Here is a 14,864-nt window from a genome sequence, read left to right as displayed (position 1 = left end):
TAGTGGTGCTGTGGAGTTCAAATGGTAATAATGAATCGAATGAGTTTGTTTAGTGGGGAGTTCAGGGCAGTTCAGTGGGTTGTTTCTCTTTCTTTACCATCTGGGACAAACTATCTCGACATCTCCGGCCAGGTGGCCAAAATCTCGTGTGATAATCGTAGGCTGTACAGGTGTAGACCAAGAATCGTGAAACAGCGTGAAATCAAGTAAAAGAAGCAACGTCTGTATCACCTTCCACAGGCAATCAGAGCGACACCCACATCCATCTCACCAGGCACCAAACACTCCATCTACCATCCACGGCGAACCGAGTCCCACCAGCAAATGATCACCCACCAGCATACCCTTGCCAATCCTCCCGTGCCACAAAATACGTCATGGGCGGTGGCGGGGCAAGGGGACGCGACCCTGATGTGGAGAGATCCCACTTCCACGAAACAGGATGTAGAAGCTCGCGTGGCGCGAGAAATGACCATCATCTCGCATCATGATCCGAGACTGTCTCGCAAATCTTGGGAGTCTTGCGAATGCCTACTGCCAGCAATAGTAGCAATACCATCCTCAGCCGCCGTTTTTGCCATTGATTCGTCGGTATTTCTCGATATCATTGTTGTATACAGACGGGAAACATCATGGCAGGCTATATCCAAAACATTCTCTGGAACTCGGTCGAAGGCTTCGTGGAAGCTGGAACGCGGTCGGCAGGCGAGTATGCAGGAAACGCTTTGATTAAAGCGGGTGACATGATTGAAAACTCTGGACGCGGTGTTGGAAACTGTACGTCCCTCTTTCTTTTCTTCATCCTATACCCCTTGTCTTCTTCCCCAATACTTACACCAGCCGATCCTTTTTAGCCATCGAAAGAAAAGCAACAAACTACGGGTCCTCTCTCTCGGGACAAACGTACAAACCTTCGCCCAAAGCCCTCCCCTCTACCGCACGCAAGCCAGTCGTCAAGCGCTCAAACTCGCTTCCTGCATCGAGCAGGCTCGTGAACGGCGGAACAAAGAGTGTGAGTTCGACACAACAGATAGGTGGCAAGAAATACCCTGGTACCAATCAAGTCCATGGCAGCGCGAGCAAGAAGACAGGCGTTGCAGGAAGTGTAGGCCGCGCTAAAAGCACGACATCAAGCAGTGTGACAAATGGCGCAAATACCGTTGTGGGAAGTGGACGAAAAGGCCTCAATGGAGTAACAACATCAACATCATCAGCACGCCAGAAAAGTCCAGGATCGACTTCTGCCCTTCCTTCCAAGCCCTCCTATCCATCTGTCACCCCACTACCGAAACCCAGTAGGCCCTCCTTACCAAGCACGGGCGGACTCAAGACAGCAGTCAGGCCCGGAGCACCGAAACCTTTTGTACTACCGATAGAGCAGCACAACAAAGGTACCGATTCGACCCCGAAGTCCACGCCCAAGCCTTATCCGGGCACGAATACACTCCCAGGCCAGGCAAGTAAGACGCCAGTTACCGCAAAAAAGACGTCGAAGCCGTTGCCGAGATTGGGTCCGCAGGTTGGGCCTGGGCAGAAGATGCAGCATATTGCTATTTGAGAGAGGGGAGCATCATCGGAAATTTTCCTGGGTCGGAGAGTGGAAGAGAAGGGCAGGAAAGGAAGTGAGATATCAGATGTAGGTATCCGGATTTGGTAGCCAAATGTAGTGGCAGGGGACTATTGCATGGAGGTGCTTGTTGGGATTTCATTGAATGTAGGCGTGTAGACGTGGAGCATACCGGAACAGTCTTCTGGTACACCATAGTCCATCTCGGTCGTAATAGTAAGCAGTCGCTATAGTATGTCAGCGCTGTTATACCGCCTACTAGTGACATTACGTTTCGGCGTCTTCTCTCGCAGTACGCACGTATGCCAGACTCATCAACTATCAAAGACAGTCGTCGTGTTGATGTATCAAATACCAACTTGACTCATTTCCTTTGGCATACTTCTAACCTACTTCCATCACCCAGGATTTTGTTAGGTAAGATACTCGCTCACGGACAGTAACGCCGACGCTGCTTACCTACCATGCACTCGACACTAGGAGTGGTGTAAACTCTCACTCTCCGACTCCTCCGCTAGGCGTGATATATATGGAGCTTCTTAATTGCCGATCGCACCAATCCCACGTCATTCTAGTTCCCGGCTCTACCCCAACATAGCAGCTCAACATGCCCATCACGGCAACACTGCAACCACGACGCCGCGACAATCGGACCGTGGCGCTTTTCAAGCTTTACATGATGAGTCTTGCGCAAATGCTTAATTAGCCTGTTTCCCCTTGCCGCTTCGTATTCCGACCAGTCTATATCTCGCCTCGACCTGGATTTCTACATGCGCAAAGGGCTGGTTGTCGTTTTTCGTTATACAAGATGCAGGCTCATGACGAAGGGAAGTTTGAGATGATGGAAAACAGCAAGCATGGTGATGCCGAGGCAATCTCTGTTGATCCTGTGCTGGAGGAGATTGATCCAGAGGTGGAGAGGCGTGTACGACGCAAATTGGACGTGCATCTGGTCCCATTGGTGGGGGTGTTATATCTGCTTGCATTTCTCGACCGATCAAACATAGGGTTCGTATATGTGCTTCCAGTCTCAAGTACGAGTGCTAAACGGCTGGATTTAGAAATGCGCGCATCGCTGGTATGGAAGAAGATCTCGAGTTGAGCAGTTCGCAATATACTTGGTTGCTTACCATATTCTACATCTCTTACATCGTCTTCGGTTTCCTGGGTGAGTGCCTTGTCCAAAAATGACGAGATGGGCCAGTCCGGAGTGACTAACACCAATTAGCGATCATGTGGAAGGTTGTGCCTCCGCATATCTGGTACGTTACTGTGCATGAACGAAATGATAGTGGAACATGAACTGACTTTGCACTCCTACCTCCAGGGCAGCTTTCTGTGTCTTGGGTTGGGGAACTGTTTCTAGTTGCCAGGCCGCCGCGCATTCGTGGGGTGCCATGATGGTGCTACGTTTCCTGATGGGTGTGACCGAAATCGCCTATGCCCCCGGAATACCGTTCTTGCTCTCCTTCTTCTACCTGAGGCACGAGCTAGGTTTACGCGCAGGCCTCTACCTCTCGGCCGCCCCTTTGGCCAACACGTTTGCTGGTGCTTTGGCATACGGTATTACCAAGGGTGATACAGGCATGGCTAAGTGGAGGGTCCTATTTCTGGTGGAGGGCCTGCCTACCGTAGCCATGGCGGCGGTTACATTCTTCTTTCTGCCTGACAGTCCGGACAAGGCGCGATTTTTGACAGAAGAAGAGAAGGTCGTTGTCAGAGCTCGGATTGTAAAGCAGGTTGGAGGAACAGAGTCAAGATTAGGATCTGTCAACTTGAAGGAAATAGGGGAAGGTTTGATGGATCTGAAAGGCTGGATCCTTGGAATCATGTACTTCTCCGGCAACGTCGCGTTCTCTTCACTCCCAGTGTTTTTGCCGACGATCCTGAAGGAGATGGGCTTCACGCGCGTCAACGCCCAGGGTCTAACCGCTCCACCGTTCTTCCTGTCGTTCCTCACAGTCATTGCGACATGCTACATTGCGGATCGAACCCAACAGCGGGGTATAGTGATTGCTATATTGTCAGCCATTGGCGGTGCTGGCTACGTGATCCTGGCCACGACGAAAAATGTGGCCGGGCGTTACTTTGCGATATTCCTTGCCGCAGCTGGCATTTTCCCGGCTATTGGTAATGTCCTACCTTGGGTCACCAACAACCAAGGTTCAGACACGCGCAGAGGTACCGGCATCGTCTTGTTGAACCTCATTGGACAGTGTGGACCACTGCTAGGCACGCGACTGTACCCGAAGCATGAAGGGCCTTTCTACGTCAAGGGCCAGTCGGTGTGCGCGGGCTTCATGTTTTTGTTCTGCGCGTTGTCACTGATACTCCGAACGCTGTTGGTATGGGAAAACAAGAAGCTGGATGAGAAGTATGGCACGGTAGCCGAACAACGACTAGCGATGGAGGAGGCCGAGGCACGGGGCGAGGGCAAAGCTGTTGCAGTCGGTGTCGAGAACTACGGCCCACTGTTCCGATATGTGCTGTAGATGGATTTAGGGACGGGAGTCTTCAGACGATGGATATGTCAGTCTATATGCCATGCTAGGTAGTCCGCGAGGATGGGATGGATACTGGTATCTGGGGACGGCTAGCTAGGTGACCAGATGTATCAATATGGGTGGTGAAGTGCCAAGCAGCCCCGCAAGACGAAGCATGTGTGGACACTGCCTGCTATGACCATTTCCAAGCTTCTTATCCGACGCGGCACCCGCATGCATCTTTGGCCTAGTCGAGGAGGCGAGGCGATTGCGGATACCCAGGTGCCACAGTTTGTAGGTACTGTATGTACTGTAGGTAGGTAGGTAGGTAGGTAGTAGTGGGTTGGTAGGTAGTAGTAGTGGGTTGGTAGGTAGTAGTAGTGGGTTGGTAGGTAGTAGTAGTGGGTTGGTAGGTAGTAGTAGTGGGTTGGTAGGCACATGAGAAGAAAGATAGAAAAGTGGAGTGTTGTGCGTCGGATCCAATTGCCAAGGCCCCAGGCCCGTTCCCGTGATTGCCGTCGTGGCCCGAATAGGAAACGAGGCACGCGCCCACAATCCTGATCTTCACATGCAATCTGTTCGAACAGCTGTTCCCTGGTTCCTTGTAACATCGAGCCAGATTAGAGGGTTGCAGTTACATATGGGAGGATAGACATACATGGTACTGGTCGCGCATACCTGTATATGATGTGAAGGATGCTACTGATTCTGGACAGCAACTACTTGAAGAGCACGTTCAGTTCGGTGGGGAATCCCAAGCTACAACAAGGAGAGAGAGCAGAGTGTGCCTAGCTAGAGTAGTATCACTATGGGACGTACACGCCGTATACTCTACCTAGGACTGCCAACTACGCTACTAGAGTTACTGTGAACCACATAGTGTGCCGTATGTAGCATGCCAATGTTATCTTGTCCTAACCTAGGTTCTAGTAAGGCGGCGATTGTCTATCGGGCGCTTGGACCCCATCTCTTTCGTCACTCGCAAAGCCGCCCGGGCTGGAGAAGCAGAAGGAGAAGAGCAATGACGGTACATGGATTGGTAGCGCGACATTTGAAGTCTGTCGTCCTGTCTCGCCCTGTCTCGCCCTGTCTCGCCCTGTCTCGTCCACGTTGTCGACACCTTCCCCTGGCCTTCCAACGTGTGCGCTTCTTAGCCAGCAAAACTCCCTCGGCTTCTCGCAACTCACCGCTGCTTCTCGTTCCCAGGATCAACTCATCCAGGTTCTCTCGTTCCATCATTGGGTGTCCCCCCGCCCCCCCCCCCTCGCAATCCCCACGATTAGCATAGTTGGCAATCGTCAATGCCATCCCCGAGTCCAGCGCGCCCTGTTGGCCCTGTGGCGAGTAATGGCACTCCCGCAGGCGCAGCTTCAGGCGCAGCTTCCGGCGGCCCCTCCCACACTGAAGCCGCAGGCTTGTCCTCGATGCCCGCAAAGAAGAAGAAGCATCGCGCTGGCAAGAAGCGGCGCAATCGTCGCCAGTCCTTTGCCGCTTCTGGGGACTTGAACACCGGCGACATGAGCCACGAGCGCCCCAGCCTGGCAGACGTCGCTGGCCACGGCAACTCGCGTGGAAGCACCAGCTTCTATCGCTCGCAGAACAACCTCAGCACCACCAGCCTCGAGAGTGAGGCGCTGTTAGATCACCGGGAGCATCCCACCATCCGAACGCGACGTCCAAGCGTGCCCGTCACCTCCATATACCAGCCCCGCCCAAGCCAAGCCAACATCAGCTCACCTCAACGGCTTTCTGCTCCCAAGGGCCAAAGTGCCTTTGGTCGCTCACGACTGTCGCACACGCCAGAGGCCAACTTCAGTGATGGTGAGGCGAATGAGGAAGACGACGTCGACGACCGTACCCCTTTGATAGGCACGTCACAGCGAGATACCAGAACCAGCTCCAGCTATGGTGGAACGAGCGCGCAATCAGGCGCCGCTCTGGGGGCTGCCATATTCGCCCAACACCATCGCTCGCAGACCAATCTTGCCGACTACGATGTCAACAATCCTCCATCGGTACCAACCAGCCCAGCCTTTGAGGCCGAGTCTGGCTTCGACGATGTCATGCTTCCCACAGACTTGGACAACATGTCTGAGCCAGAAAGATCTCGCGATGCCTTGATCGATATGGATGGGGAAAGCATCCATGGTTCGCCCCCGACACCTGGCGCCGACCTCAGGCGCCGTATGACCACCTCTGCTCTCGAGGACGTCTGTTTCCCACATGAGACCATGTCTGAGCTGGGCCATGAAGACTACCTCAACGCTCCCACCACGGGAGAGCCCACAAGCCGACGAAGACGCCGCCGTTGGCCAGATCTCGAAATCCTTGAATCGTGGGCGCGCGAGGAAAAGGAGCAGAGGACAATGGAGGGCATGCGCATGCGAAAGGTCAGCGAGCCATTGATGGTGGAAGGACGTCTGCGGCCAAGACAGCGTGTCTGGCATCGCGAGGCAAGCGACGCTCCATACCGCTTCACCTACTTCAACGAGACTTTTGAAAACACCATCCACAGTCAGAGCATCAGTGAGCTTCTACAGCCGGGACAGACGTTTAGGAATCTATTCATCCCAGATCCTCCTCTGGTCGAAGATACCAGCGACGAGGAGACTGACGAAGAGGAAAACATGCAAAATATGGTTAGAAATGGATATAGCTCCCGAGCCACTACTCGCTCACCCTCCAAGGCTGAAGGCAAGGGCTCATCTGGGGAACAGACTCGCTCGGTGACACCACGTCCAATGGAGGCGCCAAAAGCCAAAGAGGAAAAGCAAAAACATTATGGACCGCGCCCGGCCTGGTGGCTCGATGTCATGTCGCCAACCGAGACGGAGATGAAGGTCATTTCGAAAACATTTGGCATCCATCCCCTCACCTCTGAAGACATTCTCATGCAGGAGCAGCGCGAAAAGGTGGAACTCTTCAAGCATTATTACTTCATCAATTACCGGACCTTTGAGCAAGACGAGAACAGCGAAGATTACCTTGATCCTGTCAACCTGTACGTTGTTGTCTTCCGGGAAGGAGTCATTAGCTTCCATTTCTCCATGACGCCGCACCCGGCCAATGTTCGAAGACGAATTCGTCAGCTTTCGGATTACCTTGTGCTGTCACCAGATTGGATCTCATACGCAATCATCGACGATATCACCGACGCGTACGCGCCCATGATTCAGAGAATCGAGGAGGAGGTGGACGATATTGACGAAGCGATATTGCGTCTCCACTCAAGTGATGACGAGAGTGATGCAGAGAAGGAGAAGGTTGCGTACAATTACAACAACCCCCACTACGAGAAGCCAGAAGCCAAATCACAACAAGATAGTGGACGAGACATGTTGCGAAGAGTGGGCGAGTGCCGAAAAAAGGTCATGAGCCTGTACCGCCTGCTAGGCAACAAGGCAGATGTCATCAAAGGCTTTGCCAAGCGATGCAATGAGCAGTGGGACATTGCACCACGAAACGAGATTGGCATGTACCTCGGAGACATTCAGGATCATATTGTGACCATGACGGGTAATTTGAGTCATTACGAGAAGTAGGGCGACCCCTTGTCGTTCGTCGTTGCAACCCACATGCTGACATGACCTTCGTAGTCTCCTCTCGCGCGCGCACAGCAACTATCTCGCTCAGATTAACATTAGGATGAATGAGCGCCAAGAAAAGACTTCCGACATTCTCGGCAAGCTCACTGTCCTGGGCACGATTGTTTTGCCCATGAATGTCGTTACTGGTGTCTGGGGTATGAATTGGTACGTCCTTGTCCTTGAGCACCATCTCACCTTCCCATGCTGACTCCCCTCGCAGCCTCGTTCCTGGCCAAGACATTCCCACTTTAACCTGGTTCTGGTGCATTACAGGTGGCCTCATCGGCTTTGGTCTCATGTGCTTTTTTATTGCTAAGAGGGTGTACGGCATCGTTTAAAAGTAGCACCATAGCGCCGATTCTTCCACGCAGAACGCGGTCCCTTTCCTTTTCGTTTTCTTTAGTTTTCTGAACCTCTGGTTTAGACTGATACCATCATCTGTAGAATTAATCGGTGTACCTCGATGGTAGTGGTTGGGCGGCAGGCTGGTATGCATGTAGATACAAAGGCGCAGGGTTGAGGGATATACCTAGTCTTGATGACATTGTTGCATGCTCTTGCAAAATTCAAACTCTTCAGTTTATAGTTTGAAAAGGAAGTGCGAATCTATGGTGACAAAGTGTTGGTGGTTCATGCAAAACCCCCCCTAGGCTACTACTAGACCATTCCTACCAACATCAGCCCATCAACAACCTTTCCTCCCAATCTCAATCAGATATCGCCATGGAAGTGCAAAACTTCCGACATTGAACTTCATACTCTACACCTCCAAAGCCCCTAAACTGGTTTCCCCCCTTGGAAAAGTACGCCACGCATCTCTACAGCACCAGGATGTTACCACAGTCCAGCCACATGCCACTACAAAGACCACAAACATTCAAAGACAAGAACCAAACGTACATTCTCGGCACCGTTTTTCCAAGTCGTATGAGCCTCCTGGTTCCAGGGCTTGGGCTTGTTGAAGAAGACTTTGTTGTCTGAATAGGCCCAGCAGGCTGGTAGTTGGCAATCGCCGCCGTCGTTGGTGCCGCAGCGGCATTGCCTCCATGTGTCTGCCAGGATCCTGTTAGTGAATGAGTCGGGGTTTTTGGGTAGGTGGTATGGGGAGGAGTACAGGGAGGGGAGTAGGAGTGCTATGAAGAGCTTGCTGGCATGCATTTTGTAGACATGGATATGATGTAAACTGCTGGGATTTCCAGGTGCCATCCTAGGCTACGGGTGCGGGATGGGTCGATAACAAGGGAAGGATACGGTATGATATGTGATTGTAGAAAGAGATGAAAATTTTCCAAACGCATGCTTCTACCTACTTTGTCTAGTGAGTCACTGCAGACCCCTCTGCTTGCGTATCCAGTCTACTAGAGTGTGCGTCGTTATCGTGTCGGGCACGTTCGGTTGTAGTGAAAAGCTGCGCTGGGACCATGGTGTAGGACCTACTTGTGGTTGAAAGTAAGAAGTGTAGTACCTGTGTACCACGGTACTGTCTAGTTTGGCAAGGACATGCAATTGGAATTTTGCATAGTTTTTGTTGGTGCCGTTGGGTATGTACCCCCAGGCTCTTGAGCCTGAAAAGTCGACGGGCATATTGGCAATAAGAGGTTCTGTTAACTTCAATGTCTGATGAATTGGGGAGACGGATTAGTAGGATGATAACTTTTTTTTTCATTGATAAGTTTGGCCGTAGTGATTCCTAGGGGAACTGTCTTAGCTGTAGATAGGTGAGCTACATGTTGAGTCTTTTGGCCATCTGACAGATCTACATAAGCATGCTTCCAAACGGGATTTGCGCATTGTCCTTGCCATATTAGACTAATGATTAATCGTCCTCGCCTTTTTTATTTAGGTATAGATGAGGGCTTAGTAGTAATATGTCTTCGTAGTCGGGTGTACATAACGTGTTTTGCCAAGGCAAAACATATCTACGCAGGCAGCGAAGGGTGATAACTACGTAGCAGAGGGTAATACTCTTGTAGCAAAGGGGGAGCACTTGTTTAGATATTTCTGTATCCCTTAACCTAGTACAACCTGACTCCATGTGTTTGTGTTTGGGCTTACTAATGTATTCTTTCAACTAGAAATACACTATACCTAACTTGGTGGTTATGGCGAGGACAATAAGCACTTTCCCTCGCACCCTCGGTAGTCGCCTAACAACCGTTATTTGTGTAGGCACCATGAGCCAGTGTTGTAAAACGGCATCAGAATCTGACACATAGTCTCCTCTGCCACCAGGTGCTCGTCAAAGGAGGGGGCGGTTTCCGGTGTGTGGCTTCTCCCTGCGCAAGGTCATCCCAGACATTGTTATGCTTGCTTACTTATGTTGCACGTTACGTGGACATCTTGCTACCTAGTACGGCAATGCAAAAGAATCGGCATGAGCCGTGTTGGGTCCAAGTTGGCAGTTTTCATGTGTCAAAGAAAAGAGTGAGGCCAACAACGGACACATGCTCGGCCTTACAAAGACGGTAGTTTTTCGCTTACACACAAAGTGTGCTCTACGTACGCAACAAGAGAGATTGGAAGATGCTCCGAAGACAATGGCATTGTATTCGTGTGGTGGTAGGTATCCATTGTCTTCGTTACCGTACTTTACGTAGGGAGAGATAAGATCAGGATAAGCATGTTTGTAAACACATCATGTGACTCTGACAAAGCAAGGCCAGATTCCAGATTAGGTGACCGACCAACGACCAACAAAACTTCATGGATCAGGCAGTCCGCCCAAGGCTCGGCGCATTCGTCACATCGTCACACGGGTGCGACGGAGTCCGCCGTGGGTTGCGGCATGCTTCGATCTTCTCACACGGCGTCACACTGCATGCGCATGCGGGGCTATGGATCGGTATACGGTGGGTATGTAATGCTTGGGACAGCGTGGAAGTTGACGTGCAGGTCAAGCGGCAGACCGGTGAGGGTTGCTCTGTTGCTCTCCCGCGACAACGAGAGGGGCGATGTGCAGTCTTGGGAGAGGTTCAGTTGGGCGTTCGCATCCTAGCCGATGCGCCAGTGCGACCTTCATTCGCTAGGAGGTAGCAGGGCTGCAACGGCGGGCGCGGTGAGCAGATCTTTGAAGGTTAGGCCTGGTCAGCATGCTTGTGGTCTTCTGGAGAAGGCGACGTCCTCTACAAGGTATACAGCACAGAACAGAACAGAACAGAACAGTACCGTGGTGGTATGGCCGGCCGTCTTTGCCGTCTACTAGTATTCCACATGGACGCCGTACAACGGGTACACAATGCCTGAATGGGACAGACATGTATTCCGGTCATGGATTGCGCACTTCTCTGCCTTTTTTCTTATACTTTTCTATTTTCTTCTTATTGATGCGCAGACGGAGTTCCGTACCTGGTAAAGTGCGTTCCATGCTGCCATGGGTGTTGGTATCAATATATACCCGTATGTGCATGCTGCTGCCCTGCCCAAGTATGACGTAGCATCTGGCACCGCTTCTTCCATTTCCTTGTATGCGCCTGATGCCACCCACACTTGTCCAGCCAGCCTGACTGACTGACTGACTGACTCACTCACTCTCTCCCTCCAATCCATCTCATCATCCTACCCATCTTCCATCTTCTTGTTACTACACTCTCCATTCCCCATTTCACGCCATCCCAACCTGTGCGAGTTGTGCGCATTTGTTGCCCACCTCCCCCCCCCCCACCCCCGTTCCACCCGTTCTGTGAGTGGACTTCGTGCCCGTGATAAGGTTGCGAATCATCGAGAACGTGCCATCGGCACCGCTGCACGATCCCGCCGCTCCGTCAGCTGTGCAGTCATTGTCCATCGTCTCATCGCTCACGGGAGACTCATCCAGAGCGACTGGCTGAGTAGGCGAGTGCTGCACCACCATATTTACCCGCCTGTGATCTGCATCGCAGCATCCCCATTCCTATCGACGACTCCATTCATACATACAGCATACGTACATTTTGTTAGATTCCATACCCCTACTTTGTTTGCGCATACATCCCACGGAGAAGTGCACAAACCAACCCCACTCCCCACCACCTTCTCGCACCACCATCACCACCACCGTTACCCCACCACTCATCATGTCTGTCCTCTACAAGCGGACTGAGCGTGAGCGTGACTGGGAGACGGGTTCGTCACGCACCGCTGGAGGCGGCGGCGGCAGCTACACTACCGTCAAGCGCTATAAAGTGCCCGACCATAGCCTCGAGCAAGACATTTACGAGACGGAAATGCAAATGGTCCACCGCGGCCGCAATGACTTTGATGAGCGCCGCTCCACCCATGAATACATCATCGAGCGCGATGCGCCCCCACCCCCTCGAAGCGAGGTTCGCACCGAGTACCGCTACATGGAGCGCTCGCCCTCGCCGCGGGGTCGAGACGTCCACGAGTATCGCATTGAACGTCACATCGAGCGCTCGCCTTCTCCTTCGCGACACCAGGAAATCCGCATATCCCGAGACTACGAACGCGACGTCCAGCTAGAGCGCCCCAGAGAGCATCCCTACGATCTGGAGAGGTACTCTAGATCCACCGAGTACTTTCGCCCTGAGCCCCAGCCACTGCCTCCTCCCCAGCCCATCTACATTCACAATGAAGCCCCTGTCGTGCCCCCTGCACCTCAGCCTATCATCATCCGGGATGAGCCCCAGACCATCATCATTCGCGAGCGTGTTCCGGAACCTGCTTATGAAGTGGTTGAGCGTCAAGAGGTAACAGAAGACAGACAGGTTGCTCGCCCACGGCAAGAGGAAGACTACTACTACGAACGTAGGGTGAAGGAAATCGACCGGGGCGGCCGACGAGACGAGCGATACATGGACGAGCGAGAATACGGCCGTGATCGCTATGGAGAGAAGAACTACTATAGTGACGACGACGTGTATATCCACAAAGAGAAGGATACATGGGGTTCCGAGACCCACGCCAAACGTGACGTGGCTGCAGGTGCTCTTGCTGGCATCGCTGCTGGCCAGATTGTTAGACACCACCGCAAGCGAAAGGGCGAAGCGCCCGGTGGCAGCATCGGTAATGCACTTGGATATGGCACACTTGGTGCCGTCAGTGCTGTAGCACTTGACCGATTCAACAACCGTGATAGATCTCGTTCCCTGTCGTCGGAACGCGGCCGAGGACGACGAGAGCGCCACCGCAGCAAGTCTCGTCACCGCAGCAAATCGAGGACAAAAGAGATTGGCACTCTTGCTGCACTGGCAGGTGTGGGGGCCCTTGCTTACGCCGTGGGACAGAGGCAGAAGAAGAAGAATGACCAAGTCACTACTGTCGTCGAGAGGACCCATAGGAGCCGGTCCAGATCGAGGAGAGGTCGGCAGCGGTCCAAGTCTGTGACTGTGATTGAGTCTGAGAAGGGAAGATCTCGCAGCCGAAGTAAGCACACAGACCCAGAGCACCGCAACAACCGTGCTGCACAAGTTGGTCTTGCAAGTGCGGCTGTAGCCGGTCTCGTGGAACATAGGCGGAGCAGATCGAGGAAGCGCGAGGGCAAACGATCACCAAGCCGTATCCGAAAGGGCGTGCCAATTGCGGCAGCTGGCGTCACTGGCGCTGCTGTGGCTGGACTGTATGAGAAACGCAAGGCTAAAAAGGAAATCAGGGCAGCGTCGAGGTCGAGATCGCGATCGAGATCCAGGTCAGTGATTGACCGCCTCAGGGGCCGCAGTCACAGTAGATCAAGAAGCACTCATAGTGAACCTGTGTTAGTAGAGTACGGAGGTGATCCAATCTATACGGACCGCGCGAGAAGTCGGGCACACCGCCACCGGCGACGAAGTTCCTCCTCATCCTCGCGCGGTCGACACAGCAGCCATGACCGCAGTCGAAGCCGAAGCCGAAGTAAGAGCCGCGCACGATCGGTTGCGGAAACAGCAGCAGTCGCCGGTGTCGCCGGTCTAGCAGCTCACGAAGCGGCTAAGCGGCGCGATAAGAAGAAGGCAGAAAAGGAGCGCGAACGACGACGTGAGTCTATCCTTCGCCCATGACGCAACTAGAACCCATACTCAAACATACCCACTACAGGCGAAGACGACTCGGCCTACTCCACAGGCACTTATAGTCCCGGTTCCTATGATAGCCCCCGATCCTCCACCGTACACCCCAACGACTCGCGTTTCTTCCCTGAGACAAATTACTTTCCCCCGCCCCCCAGTGCTCCTGTAGACCACGCCACCACGACGCCATACCCACCCTACAATCCCGCCGACTACCCTCCTCCGCCCCAGACTGCCTATGAGCCCCAACACCCTTCGCACTTTGTCAACCACCCTCCACCACCACCGCACGACATGAACTATGGAAACCCGTACGCCCCGCCCCCAGCACCACCCCATGATCCGTACTATAACCATGCGCGCCGAGGTCATCCAGATGACAATGTGAGTGCACCAGCTCCTGACCGCTTCACACATGCACCTACACATGCCAATAAGGCTGAGCACTCTACTCCTGCTGCGCGTGGTGCGTCGAGGTCGATGTCTAAGCCCGGTGTGAGCAACGTTACTGACACGAGGACAGATCGTGTAATAGATGACGATGAGTCGGCCGCGAGCGAAATTGTAGAGCCAGGAAGCCCATCGACAAGAAGTGAGAAGACTGTACAATTTGACTTGAAACCGCAAGAGCAGACTATTCCTCGTGATCCATCGCCCGAACCCGAGCCAGCAAGAGACAGGGAGCGAAGCAAACGCAGAAACCACCATGATTACGACGATGACGATGACGACTACGACGAACGTGCTCGTCATTATGGAGATGGAAATGGCCACCGAGACGGCGATGCTCACCGCAGCCATCGTCGGCGCAAAGAGGATGGCCGCGATCGCAAGAGACATGATCGCCACGCGAGTCCAGACTCGGAGGCGGGAAGCGACACGACGATTGAACTGCCCTCGCGCTTCGATGAGCACGGGCGACGAAGGCCAGAGGATCCGCTTGCGGATAAGTTGGAGAGTGTGTTGCTGGGCTTGTTGCGGTAGTGCGGTTCCAATGTCCTGATGTTGTGTTGATTGTTTTGTTGTAATCGTCATGTTTTTTCCTTTGAAGTTTTCCTTGTTGCTCCAATCTTTTTATGTTTTGGAAACTCGTTTTTTTTAAAAATTTTCCTCTTTGTCTTTCTCTGATTCTGGTTCGCGAGGTTGGCTGCTCTTGCTTTGGATGATTTGGTGACGTACTTTATTGATTTTTCTTTTTCACATACACGAGATATATGATGAGAGACGGGAACATTGACGATGATTG

At 52.8% G+C, this 14,864-nt stretch overlaps 7 protein-coding genes across 7 annotated transcripts; 6 read left to right on the top strand and 1 right to left on the bottom strand.

The window, feature by feature from the left end:
- Window positions 1-632: 632 nt before the first annotated feature.
- Window positions 633-1,558, top strand: IAQ61_006612 (uncharacterized protein; the record flags this gene model as incomplete). Its single annotated transcript, XM_003845453.2, has 2 exons — window positions 633-777; window positions 855-1,558. The coding sequence occupies 2 exons, from the start codon at window positions 633-635 to the stop codon at window positions 1,556-1,558; spliced, it is 849 nt and encodes a 282-aa protein (XP_003845501.1).
- Window positions 1,559-2,375: 817 nt separating this feature from the next.
- On the top strand, window positions 2,376-2,669 carry IAQ61_006611 (uncharacterized protein; the record flags this gene model as incomplete). Its single annotated transcript, XM_066097240.1, has 1 exon — window positions 2,376-2,669. One exon carries the CDS (start codon window positions 2,376-2,378, stop codon window positions 2,667-2,669), a length of 294 nt encoding a protein of 97 aa, XP_065952717.1.
- Window positions 2,670-2,964: 295 nt separating this feature from the next.
- Window positions 2,965-4,468, top strand: IAQ61_006610 (uncharacterized protein; the record flags this gene model as incomplete). The annotated part of the gene is made up of 1 exon (XM_066097239.1): window positions 2,965-4,468. One exon carries the CDS (start codon window positions 2,965-2,967, stop codon window positions 4,057-4,059), a length of 1,095 nt encoding a protein of 364 aa, XP_065952716.1. The 3' UTR covers window positions 4,060-4,468.
- Window positions 4,469-4,620: 152 nt separating this feature from the next.
- IAQ61_006609 (uncharacterized protein) lies at window positions 4,621-8,316 on the top strand. The gene is made up of 3 exons (XM_066097238.1): window positions 4,621-7,588; window positions 7,647-7,802; window positions 7,858-8,316. Exons 1-3 carry the CDS (start codon window positions 5,352-5,354, stop codon window positions 7,973-7,975), a joined length of 2,511 nt encoding a protein of 836 aa, XP_065952715.1. The 5' UTR covers window positions 4,621-5,351; the 3' UTR covers window positions 7,976-8,316.
- A 139-nt stretch (window positions 8,317-8,455) lies between these two features.
- IAQ61_006608 (uncharacterized protein) lies at window positions 8,456-9,221 on the bottom strand (the record flags this gene model as incomplete). Its single annotated transcript, XM_066097237.1, has 3 exons — window positions 8,456-8,689; window positions 8,948-8,992; window positions 9,111-9,221. 3 exons carry the CDS (start codon window positions 9,219-9,221, stop codon window positions 8,456-8,458), a joined length of 390 nt encoding a protein of 129 aa, XP_065952714.1.
- A 1,036-nt stretch (window positions 9,222-10,257) lies between these two features.
- Window positions 10,258-10,632, top strand: IAQ61_006607 (uncharacterized protein; the record flags this gene model as incomplete). Its single annotated transcript, XM_066097236.1, has 1 exon — window positions 10,258-10,632. The coding sequence occupies one exon, from the start codon at window positions 10,258-10,260 to the stop codon at window positions 10,630-10,632; it is 375 nt and encodes a 124-aa protein (XP_065952713.1).
- Window positions 10,633-11,077: 445 nt separating this feature from the next.
- IAQ61_006606 (uncharacterized protein) lies at window positions 11,078-14,602 on the top strand (the record flags this gene model as incomplete). The annotated part of the gene is made up of 2 exons (XM_003845449.2): window positions 11,078-13,586; window positions 13,647-14,602. Exons 1-2 carry the CDS (start codon window positions 11,690-11,692, stop codon window positions 14,600-14,602), a joined length of 2,853 nt encoding a protein of 950 aa, XP_003845497.1. The 5' UTR covers window positions 11,078-11,689.
- Window positions 14,603-14,864: the final 262 nt, after the last annotated feature.

The sequence above is a fragment of the Plenodomus lingam genome, assembly GCF_022343315.1.
Source record: "Plenodomus lingam strain CAN1 chromosome Unknown contig_26, whole genome shotgun sequence".
NCBI lineage: Eukaryota > Fungi > Ascomycota > Dothideomycetes > Pleosporales > Leptosphaeriaceae > Plenodomus > Plenodomus lingam.
This window is presented reverse-complemented; position numbering and strand designations above follow the sequence as displayed.